We start from the raw sequence: 20,555 nt of genomic DNA, 5'->3' as shown, positions 1-20,555 counted from the left end.
TTTTACAAGTCTATAGGTACACACATGACAGATCTACTCCCTTTTAATCAGGAATTATACTTATTAGATGAAATAAGACATCCTCAATGTTAACCTATGAGAGGGCTAGGCCTCACTGTAATGAAAAACTAACTTGGGCATTCTTTACTACCAGGACATGTAAAACTTTCAAGTACATGTCCTACCTTTTAGTTACACAGCACCTTGCCCTATGGGCTACCTTGGGCCTATCTTAGGGGAGATTTATATGCAATAAAAGGGGAGCTTAATGCTTGGCAATGGGTTTTAAATGCCAAGTCAACATGACAGTAACACTGCAAGACATGCTCTGTAGCAACAGGCTTGACACATGTTTAAAGGGATACTTAGGTTGGTGGCACAATCAGTGCTGCAGACCCACTAGTTGCATTAGATTTACAGACCCTGGGCACATTTAGTGCACATTACTGGGGACTTAAAAGTAAATGTAATATGCCAGTTGTGGATATACCAATGTCACCATGTTTAGGGAAGTGAGCAAACGCCCTTTTGCAATAGTTAGCAGTGGTAAAGTGCCCAGAGTCCTAAAAAAACATATCAGCAAAAAGGGGAGGAGGAGAGCAAAAACGTTTACGGTCACCCTGCAGAAAGAGCTATTTTTAACACAGTGGAGAAAGAAGAAGGGGGTCTCAAAGTCTCATCAGGCCCCTTGTGATTAAAGCAGTTTGGGTAGTGGCTTTATAAAGAAACTGGTGAATGTCAGCAACACTTGTTATCATAAGATCAAATAAATTAGGAAGTGATATGTAACAGCCAATTTGTTGTTATTATTAATAGTGGTAGTGTTAGCAGTAGTAGTAGAAGTGGTCGCAATACTACTGCTACTACTACTGATAAAATAATAATAACACTAATAATAATAATAAGTATGCTTTTAACTTGAAAATGTTAGTGTTAGGTTCTGTTTCTGTTGTCAGTCCTTTTTTGGGGGGGGGACTTTCCGGATTGGTAGTTTTCACAGTCCGTACTTTAAAAAGGTGCACAAGGGCAAGTTACTAGATAAAAGATCACGTAAAGTCACAAAGGCATCAATGGGACTTTGATGTTACTTGTGTTTTTCATATTGTTTTAGTTATTTGTAAATGACCAGGTGTCTGCAAATGTCTGTGTGTCAACATCCAGATTTTGAGTGAAAGGAGATGGATTTGTTTAGCATTATTGGCGGACAGCAATTATAATGAAGTTTGCCAATGTTTTCTTAATTCGTTTATGTATTAATCACATATCACGCTGCTGCACCCTCAAAGGTATCAGATTGCTTTATATGGACCTGCAGATATGGGAAGAAAATACCAAACCCCTAAATCACCAGCATTTTTTAAACATATGCGTTTGGGAGGAGAGGCTGAGGTGGAATGACTGTAAAGATGAGGCTGCATTTTAGGTGGGGTTTGGAAGCCATGAGAGGTGGATATTTATTTCAGAGATCATGTCACATTCAAGGGGTTTTATGGCCTTTATTTCAAAGGATTAAGAAGATAATGAGATGAGGAAGAAGAGGATGAGGATGAGGAAGAGGAAGGAAAGAATGTATGCGATCCTGAGGAAGGCCAACCGATTAATCTCTGCAAGATTGTGCCATATTTTTATGATATCTCTGCTAACATTGTGACAGGTAAGGTACTCTACTGAACTTTGTTCTGTGAGAGAGTTGCTCCTTGGCTGAAGATGTGTGCAGAGGAACAGAGATGGACTGAGACAGAAAAAAGCTTGTGCACTGAAATAAAAATGGCCCCATTTACGAATCAGATAGCTAAAAAATGTGGGCCACGTTTGCAAATGGGACATATTTGAACTTATATAAGACATAGGGGAATATTTTTAAGGAGCCTGCACTGCTGATGCATCACTTATTTTGATGCAGCAGGGCGTAGAGTGCAGACCTATATTTCCGAGGCCACATGAAGCCCCTTTTTTACGTGGCTTTTCATGGCCTCGTAGATATGGACAAAAGCATACCAGCGCAAGTCACTGTGCTAACTTACTGTGCATCAAAGAGGCGTTAAATGGGCATTGCGGTGGGTGTTCCCACGCAACACCCATGAATTTTGATGCATTCCTAGATTTAAAAGGATGTGTAAACCTGCAAATGCTTCAAAAGCCAATGCCACCCTAGGGGAGGCATAACCAGGAGAAATATCTTTATTTCTCTTCACTTTTTCTTTTCTTTTCACATTCTGCAGCACACATAGAAGGAGGAAAACACCTGCATTGATTGTTTTTGTGCAGGCAGGTGATGCTTCCTGCTCAAAACAATCATTTCTACAGCACAGACACCCTTGCACCATGGTGCAAGAGTGTGCCTGCGTTTGCGCTATGCAGCCAAGTGTGCACACGCATGAAGGAAAGGACAGTGATGTACGATGCATCCCCCTGCTTTCCCTATGGATCAGCGTGGCGCAGCAAGCAAACAGTTTGTTTTAAATATGCCACATGCTGCTTGGGTGCTTGTAAGGTATGGGAGACTGCATGTATGTGTGCTTGCTGCAGGCAATGTTTGTGGTAATGCCAGAAAAATAACAGTAAAAACCAACACAGCACACTACAAAACAAGTCGACAAACAGACAAAATACAGCACACACTGCCCTGTCAAACCAGCCCTTCCAGATTGCACTATAGGTCAATATGACCCTGGATAGAGGAAAGTAGCTTAAAGATAATGCATGAAAGCCAGCGCTAATAGATGTAATGGACGTGGCCACCGACATTATGCAGAGGATGAGGACGTAATTATGAAAAAAGGTTGACTAAATTATGCAACCAGGAAAAGCTAATTATGTGCCAATTATTGGTCAGGGCTTTCTATTGAAGAAAAGCGGAACAGTTAAATGCTCTTCATATTTCCTATATATGTCTCACTGGTAGGTTCTTTACAATTCAAGGCATGAGCCAGTAAAAAAGAAAAGCAGCATTTATAAAGTCTGATGCCCAGCAGGAATCAGTGCAGCTTTGGGAACAGTGACTGTCACATGAAAATACATTTGCATAAATAGCAATGCAAAAGCCAATTATGAAAAAGAAAGGCTAATTCTTACCACATATTTTAAACTTATTGTTTTTTTAATTTTGCAGAGCAAACCATCTCTCTAATCGTTCAAAAGGGGATCTTTACTTTTCCTCTGCAACATTGCCACCTTTTGTATATGAATCATTAGAGCAAATGACAGATGAATGTGACCAGCTAACTTTCGTATCTGGCATGCTATTGCACCCTAAGTACCAGTTTTTATAACTTTTATCTACTTAAACCATACCCAATATTTTTTGCTAATTTCTGCAAACTCTGCAACAGATCATGGAGTCTGTGATGACTGTGGCAAATTCAAATTCACGCAGAGAATAGTTTGGCTGCCCGGTTGCCTTTTTTCATTGGCACAGAATATCACCTGATTATGGACTGATTTTGGCACTCATTCTGAGTGTCTCAGTATTTCAGTAGAGCTGATAACAGAAGTTGCCAGTTGAACTTAGTTCTTGAAATCTGTGTGTGGAATTATCACATGCAAGAGGTGTTCAAGAAGATTCTGTCCAGGGAAACCTTGGTGTGACATGTCCACAGAAATGTCCTTGTATGTGGATATACAGGCAGACATTTGTGTGGAAACTCTCATGTTTGAGATAATTTCCCATTCCTCTAGGAACAACTTAGAATGGGGTATTAATACCACACACAGAATTACTGCACCCTGAGGTATCCAGAGTATCAAGGTGTCTGTGTGTAGCATTGCCACACCAGAAAGCCACCGACTTCCGTAATTGGAGGCTTATTGATGGGTGGTACAGAAATTCAACACATTTCTTGGTGAAGTCTAATTCTGTAGTTAAATCCAATGATGTAATTTCCTCCATTAAAGGAAACTTAGAGTGAAGGAAATCCCATTAGTAGATTCCCCTGATTTAGCACTTCACCAGGAAATCGCAGCATTTCTTGTTATCAAGAAACCCATTTTTAGCAATGGTTGTATGTTATGTACAGAAATGTTGCTCTTGAAAAAAATGGTATTTTATTATTAACTCCATATCTATGTACCTTAAAGACATAGATAGTCAGGGTGCATACATATGTGTACATTTCAGAATAGTAAATCTAGAACAACCCGTTTATGCCTACCAGGGGTTGTATTATAGAAACTGCCTCTGGGGCTCAACGGGCGTGTGCGCTCCCGGTGTACTTTGGTATTACAAAAAGGGGCCACTGATGCTTGTGTATCTCCTTCTGTCTTACAGATAGTACTGGCATACTGGCATATGGGCCTCCAGAAGAAGTCAGGAGGCCCCCTGAAAGGGTACCACAAAAAGATGGTGCACTGTCAGTGCGCCCCCTGATGGCTGTTCTCTGGAGGAGGAAAAGGGGCCCTATGGTCCCCAGACATCTTCTTGCAGGTGGGTGCAGGAACTCACTGCACCCATCTGCAAGGGGCTATCTAATCACTCTTAAAAGAACAGGCAGGTTGCCGTCTGCACAGTAAAACATGGAGTGACTTTAAAGCAGCTACTTCATATTTCTCTTGAATATGCTGCCCCCAGGGCAGCATGAATATGGAGCTGCCTAAAGTGCAGTGCATTCTTCATATTAGGGTGCACCTTCCCTGTTTGCGTATGGCACATCTATTTAAAGGTATGCCATGCTGCAAACAGGAAACGTGTGCCCTATCTGTAACGGGGGCCCTGGATGAACTAATGGTAGTCCATATTCTGGCTCCAATATTTTTATAGCTTGACATTTAAAAAATGTGATATACTGGTGGAATACCTCTACTTACTCCTCAGCTGTCCTGTTTCAGTTGAGGATGCATGTGTGAGTACCCTTATAGTCCCTATAATGCTACAACATGAAATGGTGGCCAGGAGCACTGAGATCACTGCTCTTTTACTTATTTTGCTATCTTTCTTGACGGGCAAGTATGAGCCTTGAGACAGGCTCATTGGAGAGTGCTATTGTAATGACAAGGATAACCAATAGCTCAAGAGGGGATAGGTATGCTAATGAAAAATAACTTAATTATTTTGCATTATAGACTACATGCACAACAAAATAAACCGAAATTATCACAAATGCTTAAAAAGTGCTTGTGGTGGCAATAGATTTCAGATTTGTTTTCATCGAAAGACAGTTTGGACTCTAAACTAAAGTAATAGAGGAGCTGGACTTCATGAAACAGCATCTGAACACAACCCAGCCCTTGATTAGGCCCATCAAAATGTTTTATTGTGCCTTTGAAATTCTGAAAATATGTACATTTTGGTAATTCTGAGTTATACTCACCGAAACTAATTAAAGAAGACTCTTTCAATAAACACTGGAGTGTATGATGGCATGCCTGCCCAGAAGACTGCTATGTTAACCTAAATTCAACATTTCCTGATCCTGCTAAAGAGACCCGCCTGGGGCTAAAAATGTAAAGACAATTGTCCTCCAACATAAAATACGTGCTTCACGTTATTTGTTTCATCATAAGGTCAAGAATGGAAACCCAGAATAATCCTGGCAATTTTGACGGACCAGCACCCCTGCTGCTTATGTCACTGGGGGCTGATATGGCTGCACCACAGCAAAAACTGGTCCCCAGTAACAACAAGCATCTGCAATGCAATAGGTCTCGCAGTCACACAAGTTTGAGCTATTGGCATTGTAAATGAAAATGCCTTTTATTTATGTTTTGGTTTTTAAGACAGATAAATAAAAGGCATTATTATTTCCAATGCCAATAGCTTAAACTCTCACAAATGCGAGACCTATTGCATTCCAAATGCTTGAAGGCACCACTGAGTTGCCCCCTTTTGTCTCCGATGGCCACTGAAGAGTTTCTGTTTGCTAAAAGATATATAAATAAGCTGGTGGTCATAACTGCGCATGAGTGACCCTCCTGCCCTCCTGCAATAAGAGAAACTCACTAAAGAAAATTGTGCTTACAACTAAAGAGGACGTACTGTGTAACAACAGAAGTAAAAGGGACAGTTCTCATGGGAGGTTACACATGCAGACAAGGCAGTACTAAGGAGGGAATAACAAGCCTAATAATGAATCAGAAGCCAGCATTTACGAAGGAAAATGGCAAAAGCCAATGACAAATATGGGCAGAGAGTGGGCGGGGCTTCAAGTACATAGTCCAATACACACATAGCAGCGCAAGCGCTGCCCAGGCTTGACCTAAAAACGGCCCCTCCACTGCAAAATCAACCCCACCCTTCCAGCCTCCTGGGGAAATACCCGATGCCCACTACGGCCAGTCCCTGTACATCATGCAATGTGGTGTAGAGCTATGGCTTGTAGCACTGCATCTAGGGGCAAAAAAGATTATAGGGTAAGTCTACATAATATATTTCTTTCTAAATTTCTGGGAACCATTCAATTATAGAAAGCATGAGCGCATTCCATGATAACTAGATTTAATTCTGCTTTGCTGCTCTATTTCGTGCAAGAAGCAGTGGCTAGCTACCGCTGATTTAGAAGAGTTAAATAAAAAAAACATCATCTCAAGAGTTCCACATGGAAGCAGAGCCTTTGATGACAACTAGATCATCCCTTCTGGCACTTGTGTTAATTTTATTGAATAATGTTTGGATTGGAACCGCAAAGCTCACTCTAATCACCTCTTGGCATGAGATTGCCTTCTGCTGTCGGGTTACAGCTGAATATTAATATATGAAAATTTTCTTAAGGGCCTTCTTAATATTTGAAGTCCTTGATGTCAATTAGGAAAATATTAATTACAGATGTAAATTTATGGCCACAGTGTTTTCAGGCTGTTACAAGTCGCAGAAGGGTGATCCTGGAGCATACTCATATGTTTCCTGCCAGCATTAGACTGGTAAGTCAATTAAACACTAGCTGTCAATCATCCCTATTTCTATTACACAGTATGACAGTTTTTGTGCTTAGCACATATATCAATTCATTAAATTGTATATAGTGTAGAGTTTAACAGCCTGAAATATTACTAATAGAAACTTAATAAACAGTATTCGACTTTTCCTAAAGTGCACCAATCCGCTTAAAGCGGTTATTGACTTGTTGGCTCAATAGAAGGGTATTTATTTGAGCACTCTCTGCAGGAATCAGCGGTTGAAACAAGCAATTGTCTTATATCCCCAGAAGGTCAATTCTACCATTCATCTTCCCTAGTTTCATAAAATGAGTACCACTGAGTTTCACAATAAAGGGGCAATCCATTGATTGATGACACAGTAGATCTCAAAATGTCATTAAACAAACAAACATTCTACAATGCCTATTACTGATGATTATTAGAGATGCAGGATTGAGCTTTTTCTTTAACCTTAATAGCCCCTATACAACCATTTTAGGTACCAAACAGAAACAAGATTTGTGGTATAAGTGCATGAAATCAATTGTCCAAGCAATTATTCTGTTTTCAAATAAATTCTGACACAGTTTAAGAGGCCCCAATCCCAATGTCCTCCCACAAAGTGTAGATGCCAAGATTGGGGAGCCCTTTAATTGTCGCCCCGCTCAACAATGCGAAGGAGGCAGTCTTTGCTAAATTTGCTTTGACCAAGTCTCAAACGGTGGTAGCAATGCTTGTTTTTTGAGTTACTGTAGCTGTACCCAGATGTGATGCCTATTAGGTTCTATTTGTAAATTGAGTCGACCCTTATTATGTGTGAATCAAACCAATGGTGTGGGTGGTAGGTTAAGGAAAGTGTGAAATTGTAAGAGATGGTGACATCTGGTGAGGAATAATGGCGTACAGGTATAGTGTTACGAATACAGAAATAATGGAAATAATTGGACAAATGAATTCATCAGAACCTACATCTTAACTTAATAAGTAGAACTGTGGAAAATGCTGGGGCTAAGGATGTAAAGATGATGAGAACATTGGCACCATTTACATAAATTAACACCCTGCCAGAGGACGATAAACTAGGCAGAGAAAGCAGGGTTGGACAAGTATAGAAAATAGGCCTGGGCACCAAAATAAAAGTGTCCCCTAATAGTGAATTAGAATGCTAAAAAACGGTCCATGTTTGCAAGTTGGAATGGAACTGAATTTGTCAAGACATAATATATAGGTGTTTTGCAAGGTATTAAAGACTGTATGGATTTGAGCTTTTGCAGCAATGTTTGTTTTCACATCAAGAAAAACCAACAGTAAAAAGAGTCCCAGCAGACAATAAAACAGTGACAGCGCAGGGATGCTTGTATCATAATCTTCAGATGTGACCATTAAATAGCCCTGGTCATAAGGACCTTTGATTGTTGACAAAGTTAGTTTAAAAGGAGCAATGATTTACATCAATTATTCTTCATCAACATTTTTTTTTTAAATTTAATTTAAGTCAGTAAAGAGATTTTAAGTGAGTTAAAGGGTTTTATTAACAATTTAGTAAAGTCAAGTTCTTCTATTTAAAAAATGATTAGTCGGTCATCATTGTTACAAATTCAAATAATAACTACGTCGGTATTTCAAAACCGGGTGAAATACCAGATTGGTGAGAATTATAAAATAATATATAGGTAAAGCAGTGTGCTTTTTCCATAAATGAATATCCCTAAGTTAAATTTAAAAGGTTGATTGGCAAGTAGTCAGGGTTGTCAGTTCAAAAACCCAATTAAGAGCTCTGATGAGAGTATATATGCATAAACATAGAGCTTTTGCCCTTAAGCCAAGGAAACTTTCAAGCTGTAAAATATTCTCAGCTATTAATCAGCAGATATTTCTCCTGGAGAGAAAAAAACCCTATGGACATGAGTAAAGTGTCCAAAGTGCTCTCCCATTAAAAGCTAGAGGGTCAGGATAGAGTCTGAGCGAGAGTCTCAACCTACTTAAGGAACACACATTAATATAAATTCAGAAGAACACAAATTGAAACAACTAACACATTCCCTGTTCTCAATATCCAACAGGATCTTGGCAATCCCTGAGAGCAGGGAAACACCCTAGTTTCTCACGTTTTCACAAAGGAACACAGAAATAAATCTTTGAAGAGATACTTTGTCCACATCTTGCTGTACTGACAGTTCTCCACATGAGTTATGCTTTCTGTCATCTCTTCTCCTCCCGGCTAGAACCTCACTATCAATTGTCTAATACAAAACAAATGCTTATTCACTAAGAAGGTTTCCGGACATTACAGCATGTTCAGTGAAATAGAACATTTTGTGCAAACCAACAATTCTATAAAAATCAGGCCTTTCGATACTAAGGTATAATTTGCTGCTAGTAAGGCAGCAGTAGTTAAGAGAACAAATCAAAACCAGAGGCGTAGAGAAACCTAGGCCCCACCCCCCCAAACAAGCACTTCCAGTGACCCCCCCTGGGCCCAGTCAGGAGCTCTCGGAGCCAGGGAGCTGTCACCCCTTGCACAGTGCAGAGGCGGCCCCCTTGAGCTCGGGGACTAATGTTACCCCACTGTTCAAAATGTTGTGTTATTCCACTTCTGTGTTTACAGTGACTAGGTATGACTACCCACAACAAATGTTGATTAATTATATGCGCATTCATTTGTATAAAACTATGCACTTTTCAGTTAAAATGCGTTTTTATTTTCAAAATGAGGACATTTGCTCTTGAGTGCCTTATTTGCATCTATGTTTCAATATTGCTGCACAGCTATGTACCTATGCCTTTGTATTCACTTTTGTCAATTGTTGTTGGTGGGTGGGTCATTATATTGAATGTGATATATTGCATCTCAATATTATCATGTCCACTGCATCAAACTGCCACTGCATTATAAGATAAGTATATAAATATTGTTCTAAATTCTACCTGTCCTTAGTTTCCAAGGTAACTCTAGGTAGAATTAAAAATAGCAATTATAAACTTCCCTTATAATGCACTGGTATGTCGATTTAGTGGATTTGATATTTAGTCGATGCTCTCTATATAGTGATTTAGAGATATATAACGGTTTACAGATAAGGGCGCAACAAATCTTAAAAGTTCTTGACTATAGGTGGAAGTTTCACAACAACCTGTATCCTTGTGTCCCATGAATATATATGGGATGAAAGAGAGCTGAACAGGCAATCAGAGGTTAGTGGCACCATCACACTCCCCATGCCCTGGAGAAAGTAGTGTGAGTCTTCTTTTTTCTCAACTAAAACACCTCTGAAGTCCCAACTACTTTTGAGAGGGTCAACAATGCATAAGCTCTATAGATGTGATGCATGGGTAATCAGCGTTAGTCCAGCATGGCCCAGTCCATATCACATCAGACTCATCTCTGAACACACAAACGGGTTCTCATTAGATTGATTGCAGATAGATTTATTTTAGAGGGTATCTTGAAATCTGGCTTGGATACAGACCTCCCAGGCCTACGTCGGGCACTCATAGCGTTATGTATGACTTTCATTGGGCATGTCTGTATTAATCCACTGACCATCTCTGTTCACAAACACATAAAGGTCTTCCTTTATTCATTGATGCTCCTCTCTCTTTAAGTCTCAATTTTGCACTATTTCTATTGATCTATAGTAGCCTACAGATCTGTTTGCATGAACTGTTTTGAAACTGTATATTTTCAGCTACTGGTCTATTCAATGTGGGTTGTACGCATCAATAGGATTGTCTATTGATTTGAAAGAACGATTCAAAGATGTGTGCATACAAAAACTGGAATAGATCAATGTGTTTTTTCCAATATTTGTAGCAATCAACCATTCTCTTCATAAAACCTGCCTATATGGAAAAGTGTTCTGATAATACACTTCACACAATCGTGCAGTCAATGCATCCCAATCATATTCTAAAGAAGGTGATTAACTTTGCAATTGGACTACATATCATGTATCTGTATGCATTGATGTGGTTCTCTGTCTTCAGTCTGAGATCTGAGATATTAAAGGTAATTTTCTCTGCCTACTCCCAAGAGTTGCAGTTTAAATACAGCGTTGATTCATACTACTTTAGCAGCAAGGTGATGATAGCACTGAAAATAGGCAAATACACAGAGGGTGAGAAGGAGATACAAGAGAAGGATAGCACATGAATGGAGGGGCTACAGTGATGGAAGACAGAGGAAAACAAAGAGAGAGAAAGAGAGGGATAGATAAGAGTGAGAGACCGAAAGAGAGAAAAGAGGAGTAAAAAGGAAACCAAGAGAGAGTGTAATGACAGAAAGGGCTGAGGTCTGGTAATCAACGTGGAGAGACAAGTGAGAATCAAGAGATGGGGATCACAAGAAACAGGACCGTGTCAGGAAGGAGGGTAGTGGGAAGCAAGAGCGCAGGGAGAAGAGATACAAGTAGGAGAGTGATAGAAAAAATTAGAAGAAAGCGAGGGGAGAAAGAGAAATTAAAACTAAAAAGGAGAAGTTGTAGGGAAAGAGAGGGACAGAAAGAAAGAGGGCTGACAAGGGGAAATCAATGGGGAGAGAGAGAAGAGAGAAGCAAGGAATGAGGAGCGCAAGAGACAAGATCCTGCAAGGGTGTAAGCTCGCTGGAACCAAGAGCGAGAGGAGCGATAGAGGGGGAACAACCTTTACAACGCAACTTTTACAACGCACTACCATTGCAACGAAACTGTTACAACGCAAATGCATTGACAACGCATGCCATTACAACGCAAGTCTTTACATCGACTTGCACTAGATGGCGTGCTAACATTAAAAATAGTGTAGTTTACTATCCAAACACCTTCCCTACTGTTACGTGGACTGGAGTTAGAATAGTAAATTACACTTTTTTAATGTTAGCACGCCATCTAGTGCAAGTCGATGTAAAGACTTGCGTTGTAAAGACTTGCGTTGTCACTGCATTTGCGTTGTAAAAATTTCGTTGTAACAGCATGCGTTGTAAAAGCATGCGTTGTAACATCATACATCCGCGATAGACGGATGAAAGAAAGAGAAAAAAGAACTAGAAACAACAGAGGGGAGAGAATAAATATTCTGCTGTGTATTAAGAGTCAATAGTAGTATTGAGAGGTTTATGAATGCCACCAGAGCCACAAAAGGACATTATTGACTTATAATTTGTAAGAGCTTGATGTTTCCTTTTTTACACTGTTTTCTTTGAGTTGGAGATAGCATAAAGAGACATATTTTAAAGTTGAAAAATGTTTATTGAAAACAGTATGATGGAAACTTTTATTTACAGTTTGGCAGAGTGCAGATGGCAGTAACACCGTAAGGATGCTGGACGTGAAGGGTGCTACTGTTACCGGATGATTCGATTATTGGAAACATAACTGAGTCGAGAGGAAGGCAGCATTGTAATTTAAGCGTTGTATTCAGCCTTTCTTAAAGTAGTCTGCAGTGTATTTTCCAGTGAACCCTTAAAGGAAGCAAAAATCCTACAGCCGGTGGTGAAATCACGGGTGAACACCACACATCACAAACCTAAAATATTGATTCCATGCTTTGATCAATATATTATATATTGTTTTATTTGGTTTAGTGCCCTGAATGTGAATAATATATACCTATGTAGTGTAAACATATGATTACATACAGTTGATTTATATCTGCGACTCTCAGTTTCAGCACACAAAAAAACCTACAAAATACCATTAGAATCACATCTCAATCTCACAATTTGTTTTTAAACCGTGTATACAAGGTAAATACATCAAAACATAACCAATTATTGTGGGCTACGAGGACAAGTGCCCCATCATCGTCTACATCTGTATTCTTAAATTTTAACAACATCCTACTGTCGGACTGAGGTTCAATATATTGCTACAATGCATTTTTATATTGAAACAGCATGTTAAAATTTTGTGAGCCTCCATCTTTTACAGTGGCGGCCGGCACAGGTACATGCGGTGTGGCGGGGCAGGATGGGAGGGGAGAAGTTGACAGATGAGGGAATAGGTATAATTAAATAAATAAATATGACCTATTCTGTTGTCTGTCGACTCCCCCTCCCGCCCTGCCCCGCGCCACCACGTTTACCTGTGCCGGCAGTCACTGATCTTTTAGCATGTTTATCAATTTATGCACATTCGATGCTCTGTGCCTCTGAATCCATCCATCCATCTATCCATCCATGTAAATGTAAATTGATACTTGTATAGCGCACTACTCACCCGCAAGGGTCTCAAGGCGCTTGTACGAATACCGCTGTGGAACCCATCCTGGCTTTCCCTGTGAGGCGTCCACTCCTGGGCACCCCCAAGGTGGAGGCCAGGCATCCTTAGCGTTGTGGGGGCCATTGTGGAGATTAAGCAAGCTATTGCCCAGAGTTGCAGAGTGGGACTCCATGATTGGAATGGCACCGAGGCGAGAATTATCAGGTCCGTGGAATTTTTGAGCCCAAGACCCGCCGAGGCGGGGAATTGAACCCTGGTCCCGGGCTAGATCTCTGCATCAGGGTCTGCCGCTCTAATCATTGAGCCACACTTCTCCACATCCATCCATCCATCCATCCATCCATCCATCCATCCATCCATCCATCCATCCATCCATCCATCCACACCTACCCTCAGCATATATACCATTCATTTACTATCATCTAGAATCGCACTCTGTGCAGTGTCTCTGTACCTTGTAGTGGGCACCCTAAAAGGGTTTCATGGTGCTTTGAGGCACTATCATAGATGCATTGCTTCCCTCAAAATTGCCAAACGTAGTCGGGGAGGGGCCAGATCAATGTTATATTTAAACATAACCTTTGACTATATTTAATTGTTCCATTTACATTCGATTTGTAATTTTAACTTACATGGGTATAGCAAAAAACTGAATCTAGAAAAACTCCACTGAAAACAAGTTTAGTGTCCGTGCCTTTTTCACTTTGTATGTTAAATGTGGGCATCTGGGTGTGGTCTCTAGTCAGAGATCGAATTAGTCACATGAAATCGCTCGCAATCCCTACCTATAAACCACCCAATGAACTACAAAGCTGGTACTATGTTGGCATGATATGTTTTAAAATCTAGGTTAAATACCTTCTCCAGTGTAGTCAATATATGTGCTCAGCAAAAGGCCTTATTTCCACTGATGAAGTAAAGAGACGTACAATCGGAAAGGATAAGCAGGGTTTGATCATTCAATACATTCCCTCTGCTGGCCAAATGCATTTCGGGATGGCCCTTCATCAGGGGACCTATCCTCTTTTCAAATGGCCATGATCACTGTTTAAACATCTATGCCTCTTCGATCAAGTAATTAAGGATGCATCTCAGGAGACATTTTCTCAGCTATTAGCTGAAAATGGAGTTTGCTTGGAAGATATTTTTGTTTACTATCTCAATATAAGAGCTTAGGCCCAGATGTACTAATATTTTGCGCCAAGGTTGTGCCACTTTTTTGTTGCCGTTACCATACAAAGTGCTGGTTTAGACTTACAAAGCCACAGAAAGGCAGATACGCATCGCCATGAGTGGCTTTGTAATAAAAAATGCAGCTCCTTAAGCTGTGTTGTGTTGCACTGCCTCGGTAGGAACTACATGGGTGGAGTCGGTGCCTGCCCATGCATCCACAGATGTACTTTAATGCAAACCCAGATTTACTGTGGTCATCCGGTGCAGTCACCCCCGGAGGTAGTGATGCATCACATGACCCATGTAAGGCCACGAAAGGACTAGTTTAATTCAGTACTGACGTGCTTATGGGGCAATTGTTATAGTGGCGGTACACAAACAAATCGATTGTATGATGTTACAATGCATGCCATTACCTCACATGCCGTTACAACGCATACCTTACCCCGACTTGCTGTCGGGGGTGCGCTGGAAGTTGGAATAGTATAATTTACTATTCCGACTCCAGTGTGTGCAACAGTAGGGAAGGTGTTGAGTTAAATCCAACACCTTCTACCCCCTGCAACAAGCCTTTCGCGTTGTAATGACATGCAGGGTAATGGCATGCGTTGTAACGCTTCTGTTGTAAAGGCTGTTTCCCACCAAAACCCTCTGTGCTCGCGTCAAGAGAGTGCAGAGATTCCCCTAACATACATTCACCATATCCCTTTATGACCATTGTGGCCGTGAGATCTCTGAGGCCGGAAGATGCCCTGGTTGCTTGACTTTAGGCTGAAGTATTTGAGTTTAGACACTACCTTGTTGTGTTCTGAGGAGGTCCTAAGTTGTGAGGCCAAAAGGCGCCGTGCATGTGCAAGGTGAACTCCAGCATTGAAGGCAAACGAATAAAGTTATTTTAGACTCATATACAACCAGGCGAACTGTTTTGTTGTGGACTATCTACAGGCGGGCCATGGTCTAGTTGAAAGACTGGGCATCTCATTAACCAAAGTGTGGTGATCAAAAGGACAGTGTGGCAGTGCTATGAAAGAGCACCAGTGTGCCATAGCTTAGTAGATATGGCAAATTTCTGCTCATTTAATTTCATGCACAGTAGCTCTGCAAGTTGGTTTGCTGCATTACATTGTGTGTAAGGTTAGAAAATCTGGGTCCTTTTTTACTTGAAATTGCACGAAATTCTCCCATGCAGGAGGTGCCCCGAGATTATGTTAAATAAGGGTGGCGGGTTTCCCATCTATACTATGCCTGAGCAAAACTTACATAATTTCCTTTGAGGAAATTATGCAAACTACCGGAAAAATGACTTGAAGTTGCATGTTATTATGTGAAATGCCAGTCCAGTATTTTGTGTTATTTTTTTAGCATGTAAAACATCCTCGCATCCATTTTGAATGAAAAGACACATTGTTGACTCTTAAAAAAGTGCAAAATCTTGTATAACACAAACAGCAGCAGTGCACATGTGGTTCGGTCACGTTGCTTCCAGTGTTCCTACAATAGGATTTTTACCCGAACAAAATCCATGCAGAATAATGACATATTACTTGCATTTTGTGTAATGATCGTAATATAAAATATCAGAAATTATGCAATATTACATCAATATAAATGAAATTTCTGCCAGGCTTAGTCTATATCCCAGCCCTACTAATGTCGGGTCAAAAGTGACGCAAGTCATTCTGTTGATTTAGTTGCCATTTTTAAGGCCTGCTTTGGTAGCACACATTATGGAGCACCAATCGAGCACCTACACAACCCTTAGTAAATATCCCCCCACTAAGGTCATAGTTTTGTGAGTGCCCCATGTTGGCAGAAAAATCATTCGTGCGATAGGACTGACTAAAATGCGTTCCTGGATCTGAACAAACTTCAAACTCGATTGTCCTCCACTCATTATATCCTAAGATCTGTACAATTCTTTCTATATGTTTGCTTTGTTGAGGGTTATCCTCATACTTGTGTTTTTTATTCACAGAAATTAATTGGCTTGTGTAACGCTATTTCAATGCATGTGCCTCTCTCCCCCCCTCCAGCCACTTCTAAAATTGAAAAAATATAATGATAATAAATCAGGTTTATTATCATTTTATTTTTCTCTCCCGGGTGAATCTTGAGGGCAAGGCTATCGCGGGGCCAGTGACAGAGTGGGAGTGGTGGACACTGTTGTCAGTGTGCATGTGGATTTGGCCGGCCATTTCAGGACAGCCAAACCGACATGCACACTGAAGCTGTCTCCAGCCGGAGCTGCGTTGCCGGGTCGGAGACAGCAGACACAGGCCCCCATTCTCTCTGGGAGTGTGAATCGAGGGTGCTCAGGCCAATCCTGGTGCTGCTGAGAGCAGCTTTCATCAGTACCCCTTCCAAATTCAAAACAATTTGGTTTCAAATTATCATAAGGCGGCCATCTTTTATGCCGTCCATAAATAGGGTCCGGAATCACTCAAATCACTCATATCTAATGAAAAAGGATGGCGGTGTATCATTAGATATTGTTTGCACACGGTCTTTCTTTCTTCTACACAATAGGTAGAGGGAAAGTGAGGGAGGCACTTCATACAGACACGAAAAGTTTTTTTTTAAAGCTTTGAGTGATTCCGGACCCTATTTATGGACGGCATAAAAGATGGCCGCCTTATGATTATTTGAAACAAAGTTGTTTTGAATTTGGAAGGGGTACTGATGAAAGTTTCTCACTCGATACATCCATGAGCAGGTCCTCTGTTGTAATTAGTTGATGAGTGGGGGGCGGCCTGCCCATTTACCCCCTAAGCTCCTTATTGTTGATGCTGCTGAGAGCAGCATCAGGATTGGCCACAGGGGATTTGGGGAGCCTGTGATGGTGAGGAGCAGAAGAGCGGTGATGCAGCAGGTCAGTTATATCTGTATTAGTTTTTTGTTGTCATCATTCGTTCCACCTTCCCGCCTCGGCACGCAGCTCGGACACCAGCCGCTAGTGGCCTCTCTATTTCTCCTTTCGAAGATTACTGCAAAAAAAAAAAAGTGGGCTGTTACGGGCTGAGGATAAAGGCCATGGTTAGATAAAAGATGGCAACATCTCTACACTATTTCTGGAATGGATAGCTCCATCTCTACCACTCGAGGCTGAGGAAGGAAAGAATGGTACCCCTTTATCATGGACCGAGCTGCGGTGGAAACGGGTGACCCACTGCGAATGCTGTTTGAATAGTTAACTATGTGTTACCATGCAAGCTTTCCGTATGGCTTCAGAGCTGCAGTTTGAACTGCCTGCAACTTCCGCTTTATCTCTGAGAATGGACCATGTATGGATACAGTTGCCGCCCTGGAGAGTTTAATATTGAATCCCGCAACATTTTCCATTTTATCACTGCTTGTGGGACCTAACCAGAGGGCAAGGTCTGCATTGAGCTGGCCGGGCTCAGCTAAAATGTTTTTGCCAGGCCTACAGTGTATCAAGTGAACAGATGAAGAGATTGAGCTCAGCCTTCTCTCCCCCTTGCTTTTATTGTTAAAAATAACTCTATTAGTAAGCAAAAGCTCCACACTTCCACACTTATAAGGAGGACATAATGATTGCCCAATGGGTGGTGCATTATTTTATAGTACGAAATGAAACATTTTCTTTATATGTATTTTTTTTCATAAACAATTTACACTGAATACATTTTGTATGCAATCACTACCCAATATTGCCCGAAACCCCTTTCATGGATTAATTTCTTAAATTAGTGATAGTCTGAGTTCATAATGCAAGGATTTGAACCTGTCACTTGCTGATCACACGCAGATCTGACCATTGAGTGTGTAAACCCCTGAGCATCTATGACCATCATTTGAGCCGGTGGTTACTCAAAAACTCATTTTTGTGGACCTGTACAAATCTTTTCACATCAGACATTTATGGAGAGCAGTAGAGGGAAAAACAAAGAAATCAGAAAGGCAGAAGACGAGAAAGACAGAAAAAAGCATCATAAACAGAGAATGCAGGAACCTGCAAGAGCGAAATACAGGGCCAGAGTGTCTTAAAGAGTCATGAGGTGGATCCAAGACTGTGCTGCCTTGGTATTGGGTGCGCTGACATTTCATTGTACCAGTCACGGGATTGTAAGCAGGGCTTGGGGCACCAGCACTCATTCTTTTACAAATTAAATACTGATGACCATATATCATTTAGAAACATAGTTTTATATAGAAATGGTGAAGGTGGTGAGGGATAAGGGTTCAACTCCCCTCAGCTTTCCTTTTGTATCCATTGTGCCCTACCCCACCCAAGTTATGAAGACTCTTTTTCATTTCAAGTTGTGGCTCTGGGACAAGGCTGGTATGTCCTTGGCCTGCCATGCATGCTGGCCTGAGAGCGAAAGAGCCTGTCACGGAGTCAGACTAGTGTGTTCCCACTCCCAGTATGATTGGTCGTGCACCACCTACAAAATGGATATTCATCATATGACAGCTACTGAGTGATGAATGGCAGTATTGCATATGTCCGTTTTATCAATCATTCACTGTTTATAAGGACTAGTCACTGCCATGTGGACGCTGGAGTACAGCGCAGGCAAGGATTTCCACAGGAGTCTAGAATCTTTGTAGAGAAAGAGAGAGAGAGAGAGAGAGAGAGAGAGAGAGAGAGAGAGAGACAGAGAAAGAGAGAGAGAGAGAGAGAGAGAGAGAGAGAGAGAAAGAAAGAAAGAAAGAAAGAAAGAAAGAAAGAAAGAAAGAAAGAAAGAAAGAAAGAAAGAAAGAAAGAAAGAAAGAAAGAAAGAAAGAAAGAAAGAAAGAAAGTAAAAGCATGTTTAACACACCCTGTGAGGAGCAGGCCGTTATCACAGAGTCGGTAAACCCTGACAATCTCAGACAAACACCACTTCTATGAGGACCAGCATGCAATGGGGGCTGATCCCGAAAGGGTGTGTAAGTATATTCAAGCCAGTGTATTAAAAACCTAAAAGTGCAGTTATATTTGCTTTGGTCAGCTTGCTAACCTAGCACCTGCATCATGATATGCGTAGAGTTAGAATAGTAAATACACACTCCATTATGTTCAATGGCCATTCATCTTGCATATAGGTATGTAACGTATGTGTGTGCGTGTGTGAGTTTGTGTGTGTGTGTGGGCATGTGTGGGAATGTATAACCAACTCTGTGAGGACCGGATCGGTCCTCATAGCATGAGTTATACATGTTCGCACATAATGAACCTATAATATGGACTTAGAATAGCAATCACATGCTTCATTACACTCAAAGGCCAATCTGCATAATTATAGGTATAGTATGTTGTATGTATATGTGTGTGTGTGTGTGTGTGGGGGGGCATGTATAATCCCTGTGGGAAGACTGGATAGGTCCTCATAGCATGGGTTAACCTTCACAGAACCGGACAAACACTATCTTTGTGTGGACCGATGCATTATGAGGACTGGTCCTGTAGTGTTTTTAAGTACTTTCGAGCAAGTGTATCAAAAACACTAAAATTGCAGTTACATTTGCTTCGGTCCGCTTTGTAACCTACACTGCTATTAAAGTGCATGTGAAGTTAGAATAGAAATTGCACACTTCATTATGGTCAATGGCCTGTCCTCCTAATAATGAGTATGTTATGTTATGTTGTGTGTGCATATGTCTTTCTGAGTGTGTCACTCTCTTTCTCTTCCTGGTCTCATAGGTTTCGATATGCCTGGCAGTGTCCCTCCCTAGTGGCCATCAGAACCCCAGCCAAATAAGGCCACCCATGCCACTCCTGCGCCCCACCAGCAGGTAGGTCACATTTTGCCTATTGTTGGTCTTCTCTTGGAATATTTGTGGTAACTCTTGATATTTTTCGAGGCATCCTTGATATGATGGTGCCCAACCATACAGTAAGCCTGGCCATGTAAGGATGGCTAGAATATTGTGAACATCCTTGTCATATTAGTACTCACACCAGCCATAATTCAACCTCTGGCATAAGGGTAGTAATTCTGTGCATATTACAGGCATCTTGGCTTACTGATGCCCACTCCTGGTGTAATGCCAACTCATACATAACAACTGATATACAAGGCATCCTTAGCATCATGGTGTCTCTCCATGTCATAATACATATCATGCTTGTCATATCCCTATGTGATGGTGATACATAGGTATGTAAGGCAGAGTCTTATCTCGTACATGTGACTACCTGATGAACCTCACAAACTGATGCTTTGCAACCGAGCCTTTTTAGTGATACGAAAACATTGAATTTTAGTGCAAATGGTTCTTTCTTTAACAAGGCATGTTTGGGCTTGGATTACTTATCTAAAATGAAATACAAATGCTATGTGAAATAAAAAATGTATGTGTTTTTCAAATCGCTTTAAATCCTCCCAGGTGTG

General features: G+C 41.0%; 1 protein-coding gene across 1 annotated transcript in view; it reads left to right on the top strand.

The window, feature by feature from the left end:
- DRD2 (dopamine receptor D2) overlaps positions 1-20,555 on the top strand; it is a 1,132,644-nt gene that overhangs the window by 247,579 nt on the left and 864,510 nt on the right. The window contains exon 3 of the mRNA XM_085647358.1: positions 19,865-19,956. Within this exon, the coding sequence (XP_085503484.1) occupies positions 19,931-19,956 (26 nt within the window). The 5' untranslated portion in view covers positions 19,865-19,930. The remainder of the gene's footprint in view (positions 1-19,864; positions 19,957-20,555) is intronic.

Source organism: Triturus cristatus, chromosome 3_2, assembly GCF_964204655.1.
Source record: "Triturus cristatus chromosome 3_2, aTriCri1.1, whole genome shotgun sequence".
In the NCBI taxonomy this organism is placed as follows: Eukaryota; Metazoa; Chordata; class Amphibia; order Caudata; family Salamandridae; genus Triturus; species Triturus cristatus.
This window is presented reverse-complemented; position numbering and strand designations above follow the sequence as displayed.